At 36.9% G+C, this 17,584-nt stretch overlaps 1 protein-coding gene across 4 annotated transcripts in view; it reads right to left on the bottom strand.

The window, feature by feature from the left end:
• WAPL (WAPL cohesin release factor) overlaps window positions 1-17,584 on the bottom strand; it is a 101,168-nt gene that overhangs the window by 22,415 nt on the left and 61,169 nt on the right. For 2 of the 4 annotated variants that reach the window (XM_021073751.2, XM_013990453.3), the window contains exons 5-9: window positions 11,461-11,556; window positions 9,461-9,613; window positions 9,059-9,195; window positions 8,281-8,392; window positions 6,078-6,305 (exon numbers count right to left, since the gene is read on the bottom strand). In XM_021073751.2, the coding sequence (XP_020929410.1) occupies window positions 6,078-6,305; window positions 8,281-8,392; window positions 9,059-9,195; window positions 9,461-9,613; window positions 11,461-11,556 (726 nt within the window). Of the gene's footprint in view, window positions 1-5,393; window positions 6,306-8,280; window positions 8,393-9,058; window positions 9,196-9,460; window positions 9,906-10,949; window positions 11,557-17,584 lie in introns of those variants that run through there. The other 2 variants (XR_014827456.1, XR_014827457.1) reach the window with 2 other exon arrangements.

Here is a 17,584-nt window from a genome sequence, read left to right on the forward strand (position 1 = left end):
ACTTTTTTTTGCTGTGAGTCCCCTGTCAAATATTCTTTCCTTATGTTCCTGCAAAGTTGCTTGTCCTTTTATTGTTCTATATATTTCCTTATCTATTCTGAATAAAAACCCTTTGTAACTTTTAGGCTTTCATATTTACCAGTTTTAAACTTTACACTGCAGGACTAGCAGCTTGGATACACATCCTATGGCCACCATGACAAAATTTTATATAAATGATTCAGAACCATCACTAAAAAAAGCACAGAACAGTCAGAATCATATTTATAAACCAGGATAGTTTTTCTTTCTCTTTATTTGCCTTTAATTATTATTTTTATTGTATTTCTTCTTAAAAACAGCCACCCCCAACAAAGGGCAATTGCTTCCTACTGCAACAGGAATTTTTAGTATAAGAAATGCTTTAATTAGCAAAGCTAAAAAGCCCTGGTTTTCTTCCCAAAGCTTTTTTTCTTTGAAAAGACAAAAGTTTATATTAAGTCTGCCTGACCTATTTGGATCTGAATATAATTAGACATTCAGAAATGCAAAAAAAACAGATCTTAACACCAAAAGTCTTAGTATTACTTACTTAGAAGAAATTTAACAATTTTATTCTATTCTTTAAAAAAAAACAAAAAAAACCAAGGTTAATGTCCAAGGCAACAAATATAGAACTAGAATTCACACTATAAAAACAGATTAAATTTTGCTGAATTCTCATTCTAAGTCCCTGAAAGAGTAATGTAATGAGATCAGTTCAGGTAGGTTAACTCATGAGTCACAGAAGTGAAGCTAAGATAAATGAGGCTTTCTTTGTTTAGGAAGAAAAGGACATAGTAATCTGATGTTAATATAGCGGACTCATAAGATTTTACGCAAAAGGGACCTTATTACTTACTACAGGCATAAAAAAGACTGTCAATAGAGAAAATTAATAAAACCAAGAGCTGGTTCTTTGAAAAGGTAAACAAAATTGACAAACCCCTGGCCAGACTCACTAAAAAGAGGAGAGAAAGAACCCAAATAACCAAAATTATAAATGAAAAAGGAGAAATCACAACGGATACAGCAGAAATACAAAAAACCATAAGAGAATACTATGAACAACTATACGGCAACAAGTTTGACAATCTGGAAGAAATGGACAATTTTCTAGAATCTTACAGCCTGCCAAAACTGAATCAAGTAGAAACAGACCAACTGAACAGACCGATCACTAGAAATGAAATTGAAGAGGTCATAAAATCACTCCCTACAAATAAAAGTCCAGGACCAGATGGCTTCACAGGTGAATTCTATCAAACATATAAAGAGGAATTGGTGCCCATCCTCCTTAAACTCTTTCAAAAGGTTGAAGAAGAAGGATTACTCCCAAAAACATTCTATGATGCCACCATCACCCTCATTCCAAAACCAGACAGAGATACCACCAAAAAAGAAAACTATCGGCCAATATCATTGATGAATATAGATGCAAAAATTCTCAACAAAATCTTAGCCAACCGAATCCAACAACCTATCAAAAACATTATACACCATGACCAGGTAGGGTTCATCCCAGGTTCACAAGGATGGTTCAACATACGCAAATCAGTCAGCATCATACACCACATTAACAAAAAAAAAGTCAAAAATCACATGATCATCTCAATAGACACAGAAAAAGCATTTGACAAAGTTCAACATCCATTCATGATCAAGACCCTCGCCAAAGTGGGTATAGAGGGAACATTCCTGAACATAATCAAAGCCATTTATGACAAACCCACAGCACATATAATGCTCAATGGGGAAAAACTGAAAGCCTTCTCACTCAAATCCAGAACAAGACAGGGATGCCCACTCTCACCACTGCTCTTCAACATAGTTTTGGAAGTCTTAACCACAGCAATTAGACAAACAAAAGAAATCAAAGGCATCCATATAGGAAGAGAAGAGATCAAACTGTCACTGTATGCAGATGACATGATACTATACCTAGAAAACCCTAAGGACTCAACCCCAAAACTCCTTGAACTGATTCATAAATTCAGCAAAGTAGCAGGATATAAGATTAACATTCAGAAGTCAGTTGCATTTCTGTATACCAGCAATGAAACATTAGAAAAGGAATACAGGAGTTCCCGTCGTGGCGCAGTGGTTAACGAATCCGACTAGGAACCATGAGGTTGCTGAGGTTGCGGGTTCGGTCCCTGCCCTCACTCAGTGGGTTAACGATCCGGCGTTGCCGTGAGCTGTGGTGTAGGTTGCAGACGCGGCTCGGATCCCGCGTTGCTGTGGCTCTGGCGTAGGCCGGTGGCTGCAGCTCCGATTCAACCGCTAGCCTGGGAACCTCCACATGCCGCGGGAGCGGCCCAAGAAATAGCAACAACAACAACAACAACAACAACAAAGACAAAAAAAAAAAAAAAAAAAAGAAAAGGAATACAAAAATACAATACCTTTTAAAATTGCACTTCACAAAATCAAATACCTTGGAATACACCTGACCAAGGAGGGAAAGGACTTACATGCCGAGAACTATAAAACCTTAATCAAAGAAATCAAAGAAGATGTAAAGAAATGGAAAGATATTCCATGTTCCTGGACTGGGAAAATCAATATTGTAAAAATGGCTATACTACCCAAAGCAATCTACAGATTCAATGCAATCCTTATCAAATTACCCACGACATTTTTCACAGAACTAGAACAAACAATCCAAAGATTTAGATGGAAGTACAAAAGACCCAGAATCGCCAAAGCAATCCTGAGAAACAAAAACCAAGCAGGAGGCATAACTCTCCCAGACTTCAAGAAATACTACAAAGCCACAGTCATCAAAACAGTGTGATACTGGTATCAAAACAGACAGACAGGAGTTCCCGTCGTGGCGCAGTGGTTAACGAATCCGACTAGGAACCATGAGGTTGCGGGTTCGGTCCCTGCCCTTGCTCAGTGGGTTAACGATCCAGCACTGCCGTGAGCTGTGGTGTAGGTTGCAGACGCGGCTCAGATCCCGCGTTGCTGTGGCTCTGGCCTAGGCCGGGGGCTACGGCTCCGATTCGACCCCTAGCCTGGGAACCTCCATATGCCGCGGGAGTGGCCCAAGAAATAGCTAAAAAGACAAAAAAAAAAAAATTTAAAAAACAGACAGACAGACCAATGGAACAGAATAGAGAACCCGGAAATAAACCCTGACACCTATGGTCAATTAATCTTTGACAAGGGAGGCAAGAACATAAAATGGGAAAAAGAAAGTCTATTCAGCAAGCATTGCTGGGAAACCTGGACAGCTGCATGCAAAGCAATGAAACTAGAACACACCCTCACACCATGCACAAAAATAAACTCCAAATGGCTGAAAGACTTAAATATACGACAGGACACCATCAAACTCCTAGAAGAAAACATAGGCAAAACACTCTCGGACATCAACATCATGAATGTTTTCTCAGGTCAGTCTCCCAAAGCAATAGAAATTAGAGCAAAAATAAACCCATGGGACCTCATCAAACTGAAAAGCTTTTGCACAGCAAAGGAAACCAAAAAGAAAACAAAAAGATAACTTGCAGAATGGGAGAAAATCGTTTCAAATGATGCAACGGACAAGGGCTTAATCTCTAGAATATATAAACAACTTATACAACCCAACAGCAAAAAAGCCAATCAATCAATGGAAAAATGGGCAAAAGACCTGAATAGACATTTCTCCAAGGAAGATATACAGATGGCCAACGAACACATAAAAAAATGCTCAACATCGCTAATTATAAGAGAAATGCAAATCAAAACTACTATGAGATACCACCTCACACCAGTCAGAATGGCCATCATTAATAAATCCACAAATAACAAGCGCTGGAGGGGCTGTGGAGAAAAGGGAACCCTCCTGCACTATTGGTGGGAATGTAAACTGGTACAGCCACTATGGAGAACAGTTTGGAGATACCTTAGAAATCTATACATAGCACTTCCATATGACCCTGCAATCCCACTCTTGGGCATCTATCCAGACAAAACTCTACTTAAAAGAGACGCACGCCCCCGCATGTTCATTGCAGCACTAGTCACAATAGCCAGGACATGGAAACAACCCAAATGTCCATCGACAGAGGATTGGATTCGGAAGATGTGGTAGATATACACAATGGAATACTACTCAGCCATAAAAAAGAATGATGACATAATGCCATTTGCAGCAACATGGATGGAACTAGAGAATCTCATCCTGAGTGAAATGAGCCAGAAAGACAAAGACAAATACCATATGATATCACTTATAACTGGATCTAATATCCAGCACAAATGAACATCTCCTCAGAAAAGAAAATCATGGACTTGGAGAAGAGACTTGTGGCTGCCTGATGGGAGGGGGAGGGAGTGGGAGGGATCGGGAGCTTGGACCTATCAGACACAACTTAGAATAGATTTACAAGGAGATCCTGCTGAATAGCATTGAGAACTTTGTCTAGATACTCATGTTGCAACAGAACAAAGGGTGGGGGAAAAAAATGTAATTGTAATGTATACATGTAAGGATAACCTGATCCCCTTGCTGTACAGTGGGGGGGAAAAAAAAAAAAAAGACTGTTTGTGAGCTCTCAGTTATTTGAAAATATTTTAAAATTATAATATTAATATTTTAAATTATTCTCCATGGCATATCAGGAGTAGCAGTATGTCTAAGAGGTTGAAAAATTAACAAAAATCAGTATGTAGGAGATAATCACCATACAAAATAATGTCTATTGTAAGATTAAAAACAAACATAATATCTAAGAAGAGCCAAAGAGGGGGGCAGTGGGTAAAAAGGCATCTTGATATTGGCAACTGTGTGTTCTGGTTTTTATCTTGTGAGTTAACTACTTAACACAATATAAGAGTTATTATATGGTATTTACCATCCTAATAAATTCAATAAATGATGGAGAAAATTCAGAGAACGAGTTTATCATCATGTTATTTAAGAGCAAATGCCTAGAAAGAATCTAAATGTTTCTTCATCATCATCATTAAAAAGCTCTTTTTCAATTATATAGCAAATAAAAATTATAGGCTCAAATGTATTCTTTTATAACATTAAAATGAGTATATGTTGTAAAAATGTTAAAAATAAATAAAAATTATGAATATAGCTAAAAGGTATACAAATAGTTTGGTGAGGAAGAAGAACTGTTCATCCGCAATCTGAACATAACAGCTGTATTCTAATTTTAATAAGTGAAAGAAGAGAATACTTGCTTTCCCCCTAAACCCCCACTATACCTGAATATACTCCCTACTCTACCTTAACTAACCCTAAGTCATATGTGGCTAGCACAAAGCATTCAGTAATTATTTTTTTGGCCATGCCCACACAGCATGCTTAAGTTCCCAGGCCAGGGACTGGACCCCCACCACAGCAGTGACCACGCTGGATCCTTAACCACAAGTCATCAGGGAACTCCCATTTGGTCATTTTTGAGGCAAATGCTGCAGTCTTCAGTTTAGTGGGCAGGAGAAAGATCAATGGTTATACAGTTCAGATGCTGGAAATATCTGGAAGTCAGGCATATAAAAAGCAAAAAACCTTACTTTTTCTCAAAATGACAATGCCAAAAAACAAAAAAAAAAAAGACAAAGCCAATCATCTATCTTCTTCTGGCCTACGAATCTTTGGGGATATTATTCATTCTACAAGTTAAAAAATTAGACATCTTGAAATACTCTGGCATAAGTGAATGCTCACTGAAAATGGCTCTTGAAAATCCTTTGAATTTTTATTCCTGAAACCTTGAAATCCACAGAGAATTAAGAATTCAAATTCCTAATAGCCTAAATGTTGCTTCTACACTAAAAAAATTTTTATCATGAGAAAAGGATTAGGCAAAATGAAACAAAAAAATTTCAGAGAACGAGTTTATCATCATGTTATTGGGAAAAAAATCTAAATACCAATGAGGCAGTTTAGGACTTTCAGGCAGGGAGCAGAATTATGTACAGAGCTAAAGAACTTGCTGAATTGTAAACAAAGATGTTAAATGATTTGTCCAAAGTCACACAGCAGCTGTGACCAATTAAAATCTTTCTCAAAGTAATTTTCATTTTACAACAGAAGGAAGAAAGGAACCCACCGTTATATTTTCTAAATCAAGGTGCTTGTTGTGTACAGTTTCACAGAGCCTTCGAATTTTTTCTTTGATTTTGTTCATGTCTTTTTCATTCAGCAGCTTAGCTGAAGAAGCATCTTGTTCCAGTTCTAGAAGTCGAATCATTAAATCTAGGCTAGCTCTATCAAGATCCATGTTTAAACGATCTCTACTCAGTATGTACATGAGGGCAGCTGTACAAAGGGACAGATTCTTCACAGACAAAAAAAAAAAAAAAATAACATAGCAATTACTGATAATTTCAGGAAACATGACTATTTTGACATTTTGTTCACGTCGGAAACCTTCAAAAATGTTTTTATTCAGTGAAAACCTCCCTCTTAAAATATTCTACGGTAATATGAATTAAATAAATACATAAATAAAGCACTGTTGATTATAATTCTTTTTATAGACCTTCCCTACATAAATGCCCCAGAGCTAGAAGCTATTAAGTGGAATTACATTTTTTGGCCATTCTGTGCTAAATAAAGTTTACAAAACACTTTACAGCTACATATAATCCTATTTCATAATACAGTTCACCATTTGTTCTTTATGATACAGTAAAGTTGAATTTCAGTTTAAAATCAATAATGCAAATGTGTTTTAAAATCTGTACCAGAAACAAGTTTTTTTCACTATAAAAATAAAGACAGCCGAGGAGTTCCCAATGTGGCTCAGTGGGTTAAGAACCTGACTGCAGCAGACGAGTGGGTTCGATCCCTGGTCAGGTGCAGTGGGTCAAAGCTATGGCTCAGACTGAATCCCTGGCCTGCAAAAATTCCACATGCAGTGTGTGCAGCCATAAAAAGAAAAGAAAAGAAAAGAAAAAGACAGATGAGTTTACATCAATATATTAAACTAGGATGCTCAAATAAACATATTTAGACTCATTTCTTTAATAGGTCTAATAGGTCTGGTTGAACCAAATAATTTTTTGAAAAATATTAATATAATGTGCTCTCAAAATCATTCAGATCAGGTAAGTCAGCACACTCTGCTTATAATAAAATCTGCAAGTACTGAAGGTGATATAGGTAAACAATATAACAAAAAGGTCTGTGTTGAGATATTCCAACATTTGGGATATTTTGTACTTAAACTTATTTTAATGTACAAAAACACAATTAAAGATTTAAACTCTGAATCCTCAAAATTCAGACTAGGTGACTTATTAAATGCTTACAGAGCAAAATGTTTTTGGAAATAAGGATGTGGCAGTACAGGTCTTGGGAGATCCACTGCCCCCAAGAATATGCATTAATGCTATATGGTCCTCTCATAACTGCATAAGAATGCAGATTAATTCTTAGTTCTCTTCTCCCCTCATTGTTTTGTATCCTCTATGACTTGGTAATGGAGTTATCCCTACTCAGAATTAACTACATTGCTTTCAGTTTCATTATCAGAGTCAGTATTAGACTCCGTATTAGATTGTGTCATCTAATCTGTATTTGGAACATAATTTCCTTGAACAAAAATATAAAAAAGCCATCTCAACATACCATTATTGGTAATGATTAATTTTTTTCTAACTTTGAAAATGTTAAATGTGACTTTTATATGTAAATATGCTTTATTTTTAAGAGAAAGCATTAAAGTCATAATGAAAATGAAGAATTGATTGCTTTTCATGAGATCCAACATCTAGAAAAAAATGCTAAAAAAAATTTAATATCAAAAAACATTTTTTCATGCTATTAATATCAAAATGGTTATACTATGGTTAATAGTATAAATTGATAAGGGGAAAAATGTCATGAGAAAATTATTTTTCCTTTCTTTTTAGGGCCACACTCACAGCATATCAAAGTTTCCAGGCCCAGCTGCTGGCCTACACCACAGCCACAGCAACACAGGATCCAAGCCATGTCTGCGACCTACAACACAGCTCACCACAACGCCAGATCCCAGACCCACTGAGCAAGGCCAGGGATCAAACCCGGATCCTCATGGATACTAGCCAGATTCATTTCCATTGTACTACAACAGGAACTCTGAGAAAATTACCTTAAATGATTTATTAAGCAAAAACTTCTGATGTGAAGCTCTAAATATTTAGCAAATAAAACTCAACCCATAATTAGGAAATATTTATAGATAAATATCCAAAGAGGGTATTTTTCAATAGCCACATAAACTAGAATTCTAAAATAATGCCTCTCAATCCCAGAAACTTAAATACCTGATGATGCTGGGAATCATCCAAGGTTTTAAAGACCATTGCTACCATTCCGTGTGCTCTTAGGTGCATTCGAAAACTGGGCATGGCACATTTAGTAGCCAAGCTAATAACACTAGAAGAAAACAGACTAGGTTATGGGGACTGAAAATAGCTAGTGCATTAGTTTCTTATTTGCATAATACCAAAATAAGCAAAAGGGTGCACATATGAGGAGTAGGGATAAGGGTGGGTGGGGGTGGTCAAGACTGCCCATGCAGATCACAATATTAAAAAACATGGCCAAACCAAGTTTTTAAAAACTTACTGATTCAGGGTATTTGATTAGGTAATGAAAAAATACACGAAAAAATAATGTTTCTGGCCCATAAAAATTTTCCCTAATTGAACATATTCCAAGTGACTGGATAATTCAATCACACCAAGATACTCAATCCTTTAAAGTACGTAATCCATATCAAAACATGATTAAATTAAAACAAATTTATCACTTGCAAGTATAAAATCTGGGGCTAAAAAAGAACTTAAAAGATTCTTTAGTACAATACTTCTTTTAAGTATCTGGAAACTGCAGCCTACACGCTACAATAATACTTATCATCCAATTTTCTTTTGTCCATGTAGAATCAGGTCCCTTAAAAGAAATCAATCACATTTTAACTTATCACTGGTTATAACTACACTTACGATAACAAAGTCACAAATGTTCGTCTCCACAGCTAGAAAATATTAATGAAAAAGAGCATGAATACAATTTTCAAATATAAAAATAAGATCTTACCTAAGGCAACGTGTGTTTAGAGGCTGAGTGCTCTTTAAGCCACTTAACAAGTACTCAATGTCATCAGTGAACTCTTGATTTTCACCAAATTCCACCACATCATTGAAGTGCTTCACATGCTGAACAACAGTATACAACTGCCAAGAAAAAAATAAGTTCACCTCTTTTATAACTATGAAGTAGCATATTTAAATCTACAGACTTGTGCTTTATTTAAGTGTACCAAAGTTTTTTAGATGGCCACCAAAAGAAATGTTTTAACAACACAAGTAGTAGTAGGGCAAGATAAGTTTGTGGTTCAAAACTGAAAATCAGTGTACTGATTTGTGTTCAAAACATTGAAAGGCTAAATTACATACAAAATTCTATCCACGTGCAGTAAAACTGTATGTGGCTGCTTACTTCTTTGTCTTCTTTTCTGCATTTCAGTGCAGTAACTATATCTTGGTAGGGCTGAGTAGGTATTGTCACAGTTTTTATCACTTTGGGTGGTGGTGCAGGAGCCTTAAAAACTCCATCATCTTTTTGATTTTGTTCCTTTGAAGACAGCCTCACCTATTAATAAAGGTATTAAATTAGTTGTTCTAAATAAATATATAAAAATAGTAACATCTCATCTACTTGGCAAATTTAGCTTATGAATAAGGTCCCCACTTCTCCCCCAAAGATAAGGGGAGGCCTCTGAAAGGTCATAAGGGATACTTTAAATCCATGCACTACAAGGTAAGACTCATATATGTGTTATTCACAAAAGAACCACTCAGGAAAACATTCTGGTCTTTTTATTTTTATTTATTTTTATTTTTGCTTTTCAGGGCCACACTCAAGACATACGGAGGTTCCCAGGCTAGGGGTCTAATCAGAGCTACAGCTTCCAGCCTACACCACAGCCACAGCAACACAGGATGTGAGCTGCATCTGCAACCTACACCACAGCTCACGGCAAGGCCAGATCCTTAACCCACTGAGCAAGGCCAGGAATCAAACCCGCAACTTCATGGTTCCTAGTCGGATTCATTTCCACTGTACCACGACAGGAACTCCCATTCTGGTCTTTTTAACCTTAAATTTTATACAGTTTGTTGTCTCCAGGACCATTAGAAGGAATAAAAACACCACATAAATAAATAGTATTGATATGCAGCTCAAAATGAACAGGAAAATTACAACAGATAAACAAAAGAATTTTTAAAGTATAGGGGGCCTGCAGTTTAAGGGTAGAAAAGATAACCATAATAGGAAGTTTCCTGGTGGCTCAGGAGGTTAAGGATCTTATGTAGTCACTGCTGTGGTATAGGTTCAATCTCTGGCCCAGGGATTTCTGCATGCTATGGTGCAAGGCCTCCCACTCCCCCCCAAATAGCCCTAATAAGAATAAGGTATATAATTACTAATATGAACCATAATGGTTTTAAACTAGTAAAAGGAGTTTAATAATAGAAAGAAGACAGGGAATTGTACATTAATATTTTAAAATATCCTTTATCCTTTTTATTGTTTTCTATTAAAAAACTCATTCCCTGATAGCTCCAGATGACTGAGGTGTAACTGAGGTGTCACCATTCGAGAAGTATTAATGTATGGTCCTGCCAATTATTCTGAAGAAAATAACTTGATAACAATATTTTTCAAATGTGTTTTCAATTGGAAAGTATTACTAGGGGAGCTCCTATCATGGCTCAGTGGTTAACAAATCCGACTAGGAACCATGAGGTTGTGGGTTCGATTCCTGGCCTTGATCAGTGAGTTAAGGATCCGGTGTTGGCATGAGCTGTGGTGTAGGTCACAGATGTGGCTCGGATCTGGCATTGCTGTGGCTCTGGGGTAGGCTGGCAGCTACAGCTCCTATTTGACCCCTAGCCTGGGAACCTCCATATGCTACAAGTGCGGCCCTAGATAATACAAAAAGACAAAAAAAGAAAAGAAAAAGAATAGTATTACTGGAATGTAGGAAAAAGTTCTGCACTAAAAGACAAATTAATCACTCAAAGGCACTTTAAGATCAATGTAGGATGTAGTTTATAATATAGCTCTAATCATTAATACAAACTTAAAATACTTAATTTATAATATAGCTCTTAAGTTAATACAAATTCAAATATTTGCCCTTAAACATTAATACTGTAATGCCATAAAATGTAGGTGAGCAGTTAAAAAAAAAAAAGGGTGGTAGTCCAATATATTTTAAGCCTTTCATTTATAACCATAACACCAGAATTTCTGTTATCCTGTCCACAATCCTTACTTTTCCAATGAATTAATAAAGCCTTTAAATTGTAGTGAGGAAGTTGAAAATCAACTATTAAACAGAAAAGCCAGAGACTTTCAAATTAGGAAGATAGCAACTTCTTGGTTTATAATTCATTACACAAACATGAAATTAAAAAGTACAGTTCACTTACTGGGACGCTCTGAGGTTTTGCTACTGGTGGCCCAGGTAGTTCTTCCGAGTCTGGATGGTTCCAATGCCTGGCATTATATACAGCTTTTGTAGGAGACTAGAGAAACGAAAAAAAAAAGATCAACTGTTTCCATCTTACTTTGCATCCTTATAAAATCATCTCATTTTATTATAAAGAATAATTTAAATACATAAACATATTTCCTATACAGAGCAGGATAGACAGTATCTGGCTCATACTCCCATCATACTCCCATGCTATGGAAGACATGGAGTCGCTGTACAATTCTGCCACAAAAACCGACAGTGTTCTGTGCAACTACTACCAACCGAGAAAAGAAAATTAAACCTCTTGCTAGGCTTATATTAACTTACTAATTAATGTAGTTAAATCAACCTGTTCTTTATTCCTCATACTACTGATTCATGCCCCACATTCTTCTAACAGTGGAAATCAGGCAGCTTATGACAAGTAATAAAGGTCTTTATTCAATTAGGTAAAACTGGTGGGGGCCAGATGAGTGCCATTATTCAAGTGTTCAGATTTTATCAAAGTAAATATGATATATACAAAATGGAATACTACTCAGTCGTAAAAAAGAACAAAATAATGCCATTTGCAGCAACTTCTGTTTTTTTTTTTCGGTCTTTTTAGGCCCACATCCACTGCATATGAGGTTTCCAGGCTAGGGGTCAAATCAGAGCTATAGCAGCCAGCCTACACCAGAGCCACAGCAACACTTGGATCTGAGCCGTGTCTGCGACCTACACCAGACCTTATGGCAACACCAGATCCTTAACCCACTGAGTAAGGCCAAGGATCCAACCCACGTCCTCATGGATGCCCGCTGAGCCACAACAGGAACTCCATTTTGTTTTTTGTTTTATTTTGTTTTGTCCCATTTGCAGCAACATGGATAGAATGAGAGACTCTCATACTAAGTGAAGTAAGTCAGAAAGAGGCAAATACCATATATCATCACTTATATCTGGAATTTAATATACAGCACAGGGAGTTCCTGTTGTGGCGCAGTGGTTAACGAATCCGACTAGGAACCATGAGGTTGCGGGTTCGGTCCCTGCCCTCACTCAGTGGGTTAACGATCCGGCGTTGCCGTGAGCTGTGGTGTAGGTTGTAGACGCGGCTCGGATCCCGCGTTGCTGTGGCTCTGGCGTAGGCCGGTGGCTACAGCTCCGTTCAACTCCTAGCCTGGGAACCTCCATATGCCGCGGGAGCAGCCCAAGAAATAGCAACAACAACAACAACAAAAGACAAAAAGACAAAAAAAAAAAATATATATATATATATACAGCACAAATGAACCTTGCCACAGAAAAAATCATGGACTTGGGAGAACAGACTTGTGATTGCCAAGGGGGAGGGGGATCGACTGGGAATTTAGGGTAATAGATGCAAACGATTGCCTCTGGAATGGATAAGCAATGAGAACCTGCTGTATAGCACTGGGAACTATATCCAGTCATTTATCATTGAGCATGATAATGTGAGAAAAAGAACGTATATATGTATGTATGACTGAGTCACCTTGCTGTTCAGAAGAAAACTGACAGAACACTATAAACCAGCTATGAAGGAAAAAATAAAAATCATTTTTAAAAAAGTAAATAAGGTGTGCATACCACATTACATAACACAGCAGAGTCTAAAGCAGTACCACATACTAAAATACATGCAAAATCTATTTTATTCACACCGGGTAGGATAAAACTGCCCTACTCCAGTTCAGGTTAGTTTGCTGCCAAATCAATATATGACAAATTTATTGAGAAAAATTTCAGTTTTAACACCCTGAATTTCAGAATTGAGAATAAATGTGACCCTATATAATCAAGTCCATAGGATGAAATCTGTATAAAGGAACAAAATCTTGCTTCCACAAGGAGACTGATTAAACAGACATTTTCTGTATCCTTTACAAAAGTGATGTTTTATTATGTCCTTTAAATTTCAAACAAATAATCTCATTAGAGATTTTCTGTTCATAAGAATATGATTAATTAGTAATCTTCATATTTTCAGTATTAGATACAAAAAAAAATAAGAGTACAAGAGGAGAACCATATTTCAAGACTGGCAAAAAACAACATCAAAAATTAACCATCTTCCCTGATTAGCTGCAGTGAAGTAACATAATTGGAATTAAGCATCATACAAAGTAACCTATTTTTATACAAATATTATCTTTAAAATAAACATGCTGTGACAGCAACATAAACTCCATAAGAACTGGTTTTTCAAAGAATGTGTATATATATATGTGCATGACTGGGTCACTTTGCTGTACATCAAAAATTGACAGAATAGGAGTTCTCGTAGTGGCTCAGCAGAAACGAATCTGACTAGAATCCATGTGGACACAAGTTTGCTCCTTGGCCTCGCTCAGTGGATCTTAAGGCTCCAGCATTGCCATGAGCTGTGGTGTAGGTTGCAAATGCAGCTCAGATCTAGCGTTGCTGTGCGTGTGGCATAAGCAGGTGGCTACAGCTCCAATTCGACCCCTAGGCCTGGGAGCTCCATATGCCGTGGGTACAGCACTTTAAAAAAAAAAAAAAAAGACAAAAATAAATAAGAATATTTCCCAAAGAAGAGAAATTGACAGAACAATGTAAATCAACTATAAGAGAAAAAAATAAATTAAAAAAAATCCCTGGTTTTTTTCGAAAGGTAAACTTTAAACTGATTTACATTCTAAATTTGTTAGAAAATCAGGTCTGAGCCATGTCTTTGACCTATACTACAGCTCACAGCAACGCGGGATCCTTAACCCACTGAGCAAGGCCAGGGATCGAACCTGCCTCCTCATGGACAGCAGTCAGATTACCTTTGAGCCACAACAGGAACTCTCAGAAAATCTTAACATAAAAGGACTCTACTGTGAAATACATGGCAGAAAATCTCATTTTGTACTGTGTATACAAATGCATTATTCTTATATATCAGGTTAGCATAAAATGATGCAGCATTAGTAATCTAAAGCAATTTATGCATTCATACAGTGACTTGATCTAGCCACTTGAAGCACAACTACATAGAGCAGACTCAGTGTAAATTTTAAAACCTTACTGTTTTTCTCTCAAACATTATCTAAATAATATACATGTCTGCCAGTTGGTAGATTCCTCATTTAAGCACCCTCTAATACCCAAAGCACAGCCAAAAGCCCAGGAAGATAACAGACTTTTGAATTCAAAATAGCCGCAAAATTTATGCACTTCTTTTTTGAAAGCATTGATTTCGAGTAATCAACAATCTTTTGGATAATAAAAAGGTTATCTGGTTCCATAGGTAGCAAAATAGCAGAGAAAGTCAATGTTCTAAATTAAATACACCTCCTCCTAGTTAATTCTGAGTGGCAACATACTTAAGAGTTATAAAGCTGACTCACAAACCAGGCAGTCTGGGTTAAAATCCAGAAATAGAAAGCTCTACTACTACTTAGCACTAAACATTTTTCTCTTCTGTAAAAGAGGGTTAATAACAGTACCTACTGCAAAGGGTTGTTGTGAGGATTAAATGAATATATGTAAAACACAGATTGCCTGAAATAACACGTACTATACAAATATTTTATAATAATATTGTTATGTGATGATGTGCAATTCTTACTCCAGCATCTTAATAAGAAAATTAAAATACATGGCCTACCCATGTAACAAAGGGACTGAGATAAAAGAGATAACAGACAAAATCACACTCTGTTAAATATTATTATAAAAAGCAAATTGGGATATACAGTTCTAATTCATCTCAAAATTAACTGAACAGGGGAGTTCCCACTGTGGCACACCAGGTTAAGGATCTGACTTTGTCTCTGAAGTGTCGTGGGTCACTACCGAGACTCAGGTTCGATCCCTGGCCCAGCGCAGAGGGTTAAGGATCTGGCATTGCAGGTGCTGTGGTGTAGGTTGTAGCTGCGGCTGGGACTTAATCCCTAGCCCAGGAACTTACATGCCATGAGTTTGGCCAAAAAAAAGGTTATTGAACAATATCCTTTATAAATACAGATGCAAAAAAATATTCTTAATAAAAAATTACTACTAGAAAACTAAATTCAGCAGCACACATTAAAAGGATCATACACCATGACCACGCAGATTAATCCCTGACATGAAAGGATAGTTCAATACATAATGACCTCAACTGGTGCAGAAAAAAGATTTAACAAAATTCAATGCCCTTTAATGAAAAAACATTCAAAAACAAGGAACAGAAGGGAATTACCTCAACACAGAGGTCATATTTTAAAAGTCCACAGCTGACAAAAAAAAAAAAAAGTACTTAAAAAAATTTAGGAGTTCCCGTCGTGGCGCAGTGGTTAACGAATCCGACTAGGAACCATGAGGTTGCGGGTTCGGTCCCTGCCCTTGCTCAGTGGGTTAACGATCCGGCGTTGCCATGAGCTGTGGTGTAGGTCGCAGACGCGGCTCGGATCCCGCGTTGCTGTGGCTCTGGCGTAGGCTGGTGGCTACAGCTCCGATTGGACCCCTAGCCTGGGAACCTCCATATGCCGTGGTGCGGCCCAAGAAATAGCAACAACAACAACAACAACAAAAAGACAAAAAAAAAAAAAAAAAATGTGCTTAAAAGTCCACAGCTAACACCATACTCAACAGTGAAAAACTGAAAGCTTTTCCTCTAAGATCAGGAACAAGGTAAGGATGCCCACCTCTCACTGATTATTTTCAACATAGTACTGAACATACCAGGAAAAGTAATTAGGCCAGGAAAAAAAAAAAGGCATCCAAGTCAGAAAGTAGTAAAATTTTTTCTGTTCACAGGTGATATAATCTTTTACACAGAACTCTCTAAAAATTCCACCAAAAAAAAAAAATCCTGTTAGAACAAAGAAATGTATTCAGTAAAGTTGTATGACACAAAAGTCAGCATTAAAAAATCATTTACATTTCTATATACCAACAAAGAACAATCCAGAGGAAATGAAGAAAATTCCGTTCACAATAACATCAAAAAGAACAAAATACTTAGGAATAAACTTAACCAAAGACGCAAGAGATTTGTACCCTGACAACTATAAGACATTATAAAAAGAAATTAAAGACACAAAGAAATGAAAAGACATCCTGTGTTCAGAGATTAGATGACTTAACACTGTTTAAATGGCCATATGACCCAAAGTGATCTACAGACTCAATCCAATTCCTATCAAAATCCCAGTGGTATTTTTTACAGATATAGATAAAACTAAAATTCATATGGAATCCCAAAGGATCCTGAATGGCCAAAACAATCCTAAGAAAGAATAAAAAAAAACCAGAGGCCCCACATTTCCTGATTTCAAAACATTACAGGAGTTCCTGTCGTGGCACAGCAGAAACAATCCTGACTAGGAACCATGAGGTTGCAGGTTTAATCCCTGGCCTTGATCAGTGGGTTAAGGATCCGGCATTGCTGTGAGTTGTGGTGTAGGTCACAGACGTGGCTTGGATCATGCATTGCTGTGGCTGTGGTGTAGGTGGCGGCAGCTGTAGCTCCGATTTGAACCCTAGCCTGGGAACCTCCATATGCCATGGGTGCAGCCCTTGGGGGGAAAAAAATTACGAAGCTATAGTAATAAAAACAGTAGGGTACTGACATAAAAACAAATACACAGACCAACAGTGGAGAACAGAGCACCCAGGAATAAATCCACATATATAGTCAAATGATCTTCACAAATGGTGATAGTCTCCTCAACAAATAGTGCTGGGAAAACTGGATATCCACATGTAAAAGAATAAATTGGACCCTTATCTTACCATACACAAAAATCAACTCAAAATGTACTAAAGACTTGTAAACATAAGACCTGAAGCTAAAACTCCTAGAAGAAAACATGTGAGAGAAAAGAGATACATAACACTGGTCTTGGCAATGACTTCTTGCCAAGAAGCACAAACACAAAAACACAAGCAACAAAAGCAAGCATAGACAAGTAGCTTCTGCACAGCAAAGGGGACAATCAAGAGTGCAAAGGCAACCTTCAGAATGGGAAAAAATATTTGCAAATCATGTATCTGCTAAGGGGTTACTATCCAAAATATATAAGGAACTCCTATAAGTCAACAGAGGGAAAAAAAAAAAAAAAAAAAAAAAAACCCTAATT

This window comes from Sus scrofa, chromosome 14 (genome assembly GCF_054392235.1).
Source record: "Sus scrofa isolate SSC_HxYL_T2T_F1_AM1 chromosome 14, Sscrofa_HxYL_maternal_Yorkshire_Landrace_v2.0, whole genome shotgun sequence".
NCBI classification, from domain to species: domain Eukaryota; kingdom Metazoa; phylum Chordata; class Mammalia; order Artiodactyla; family Suidae; genus Sus; species Sus scrofa.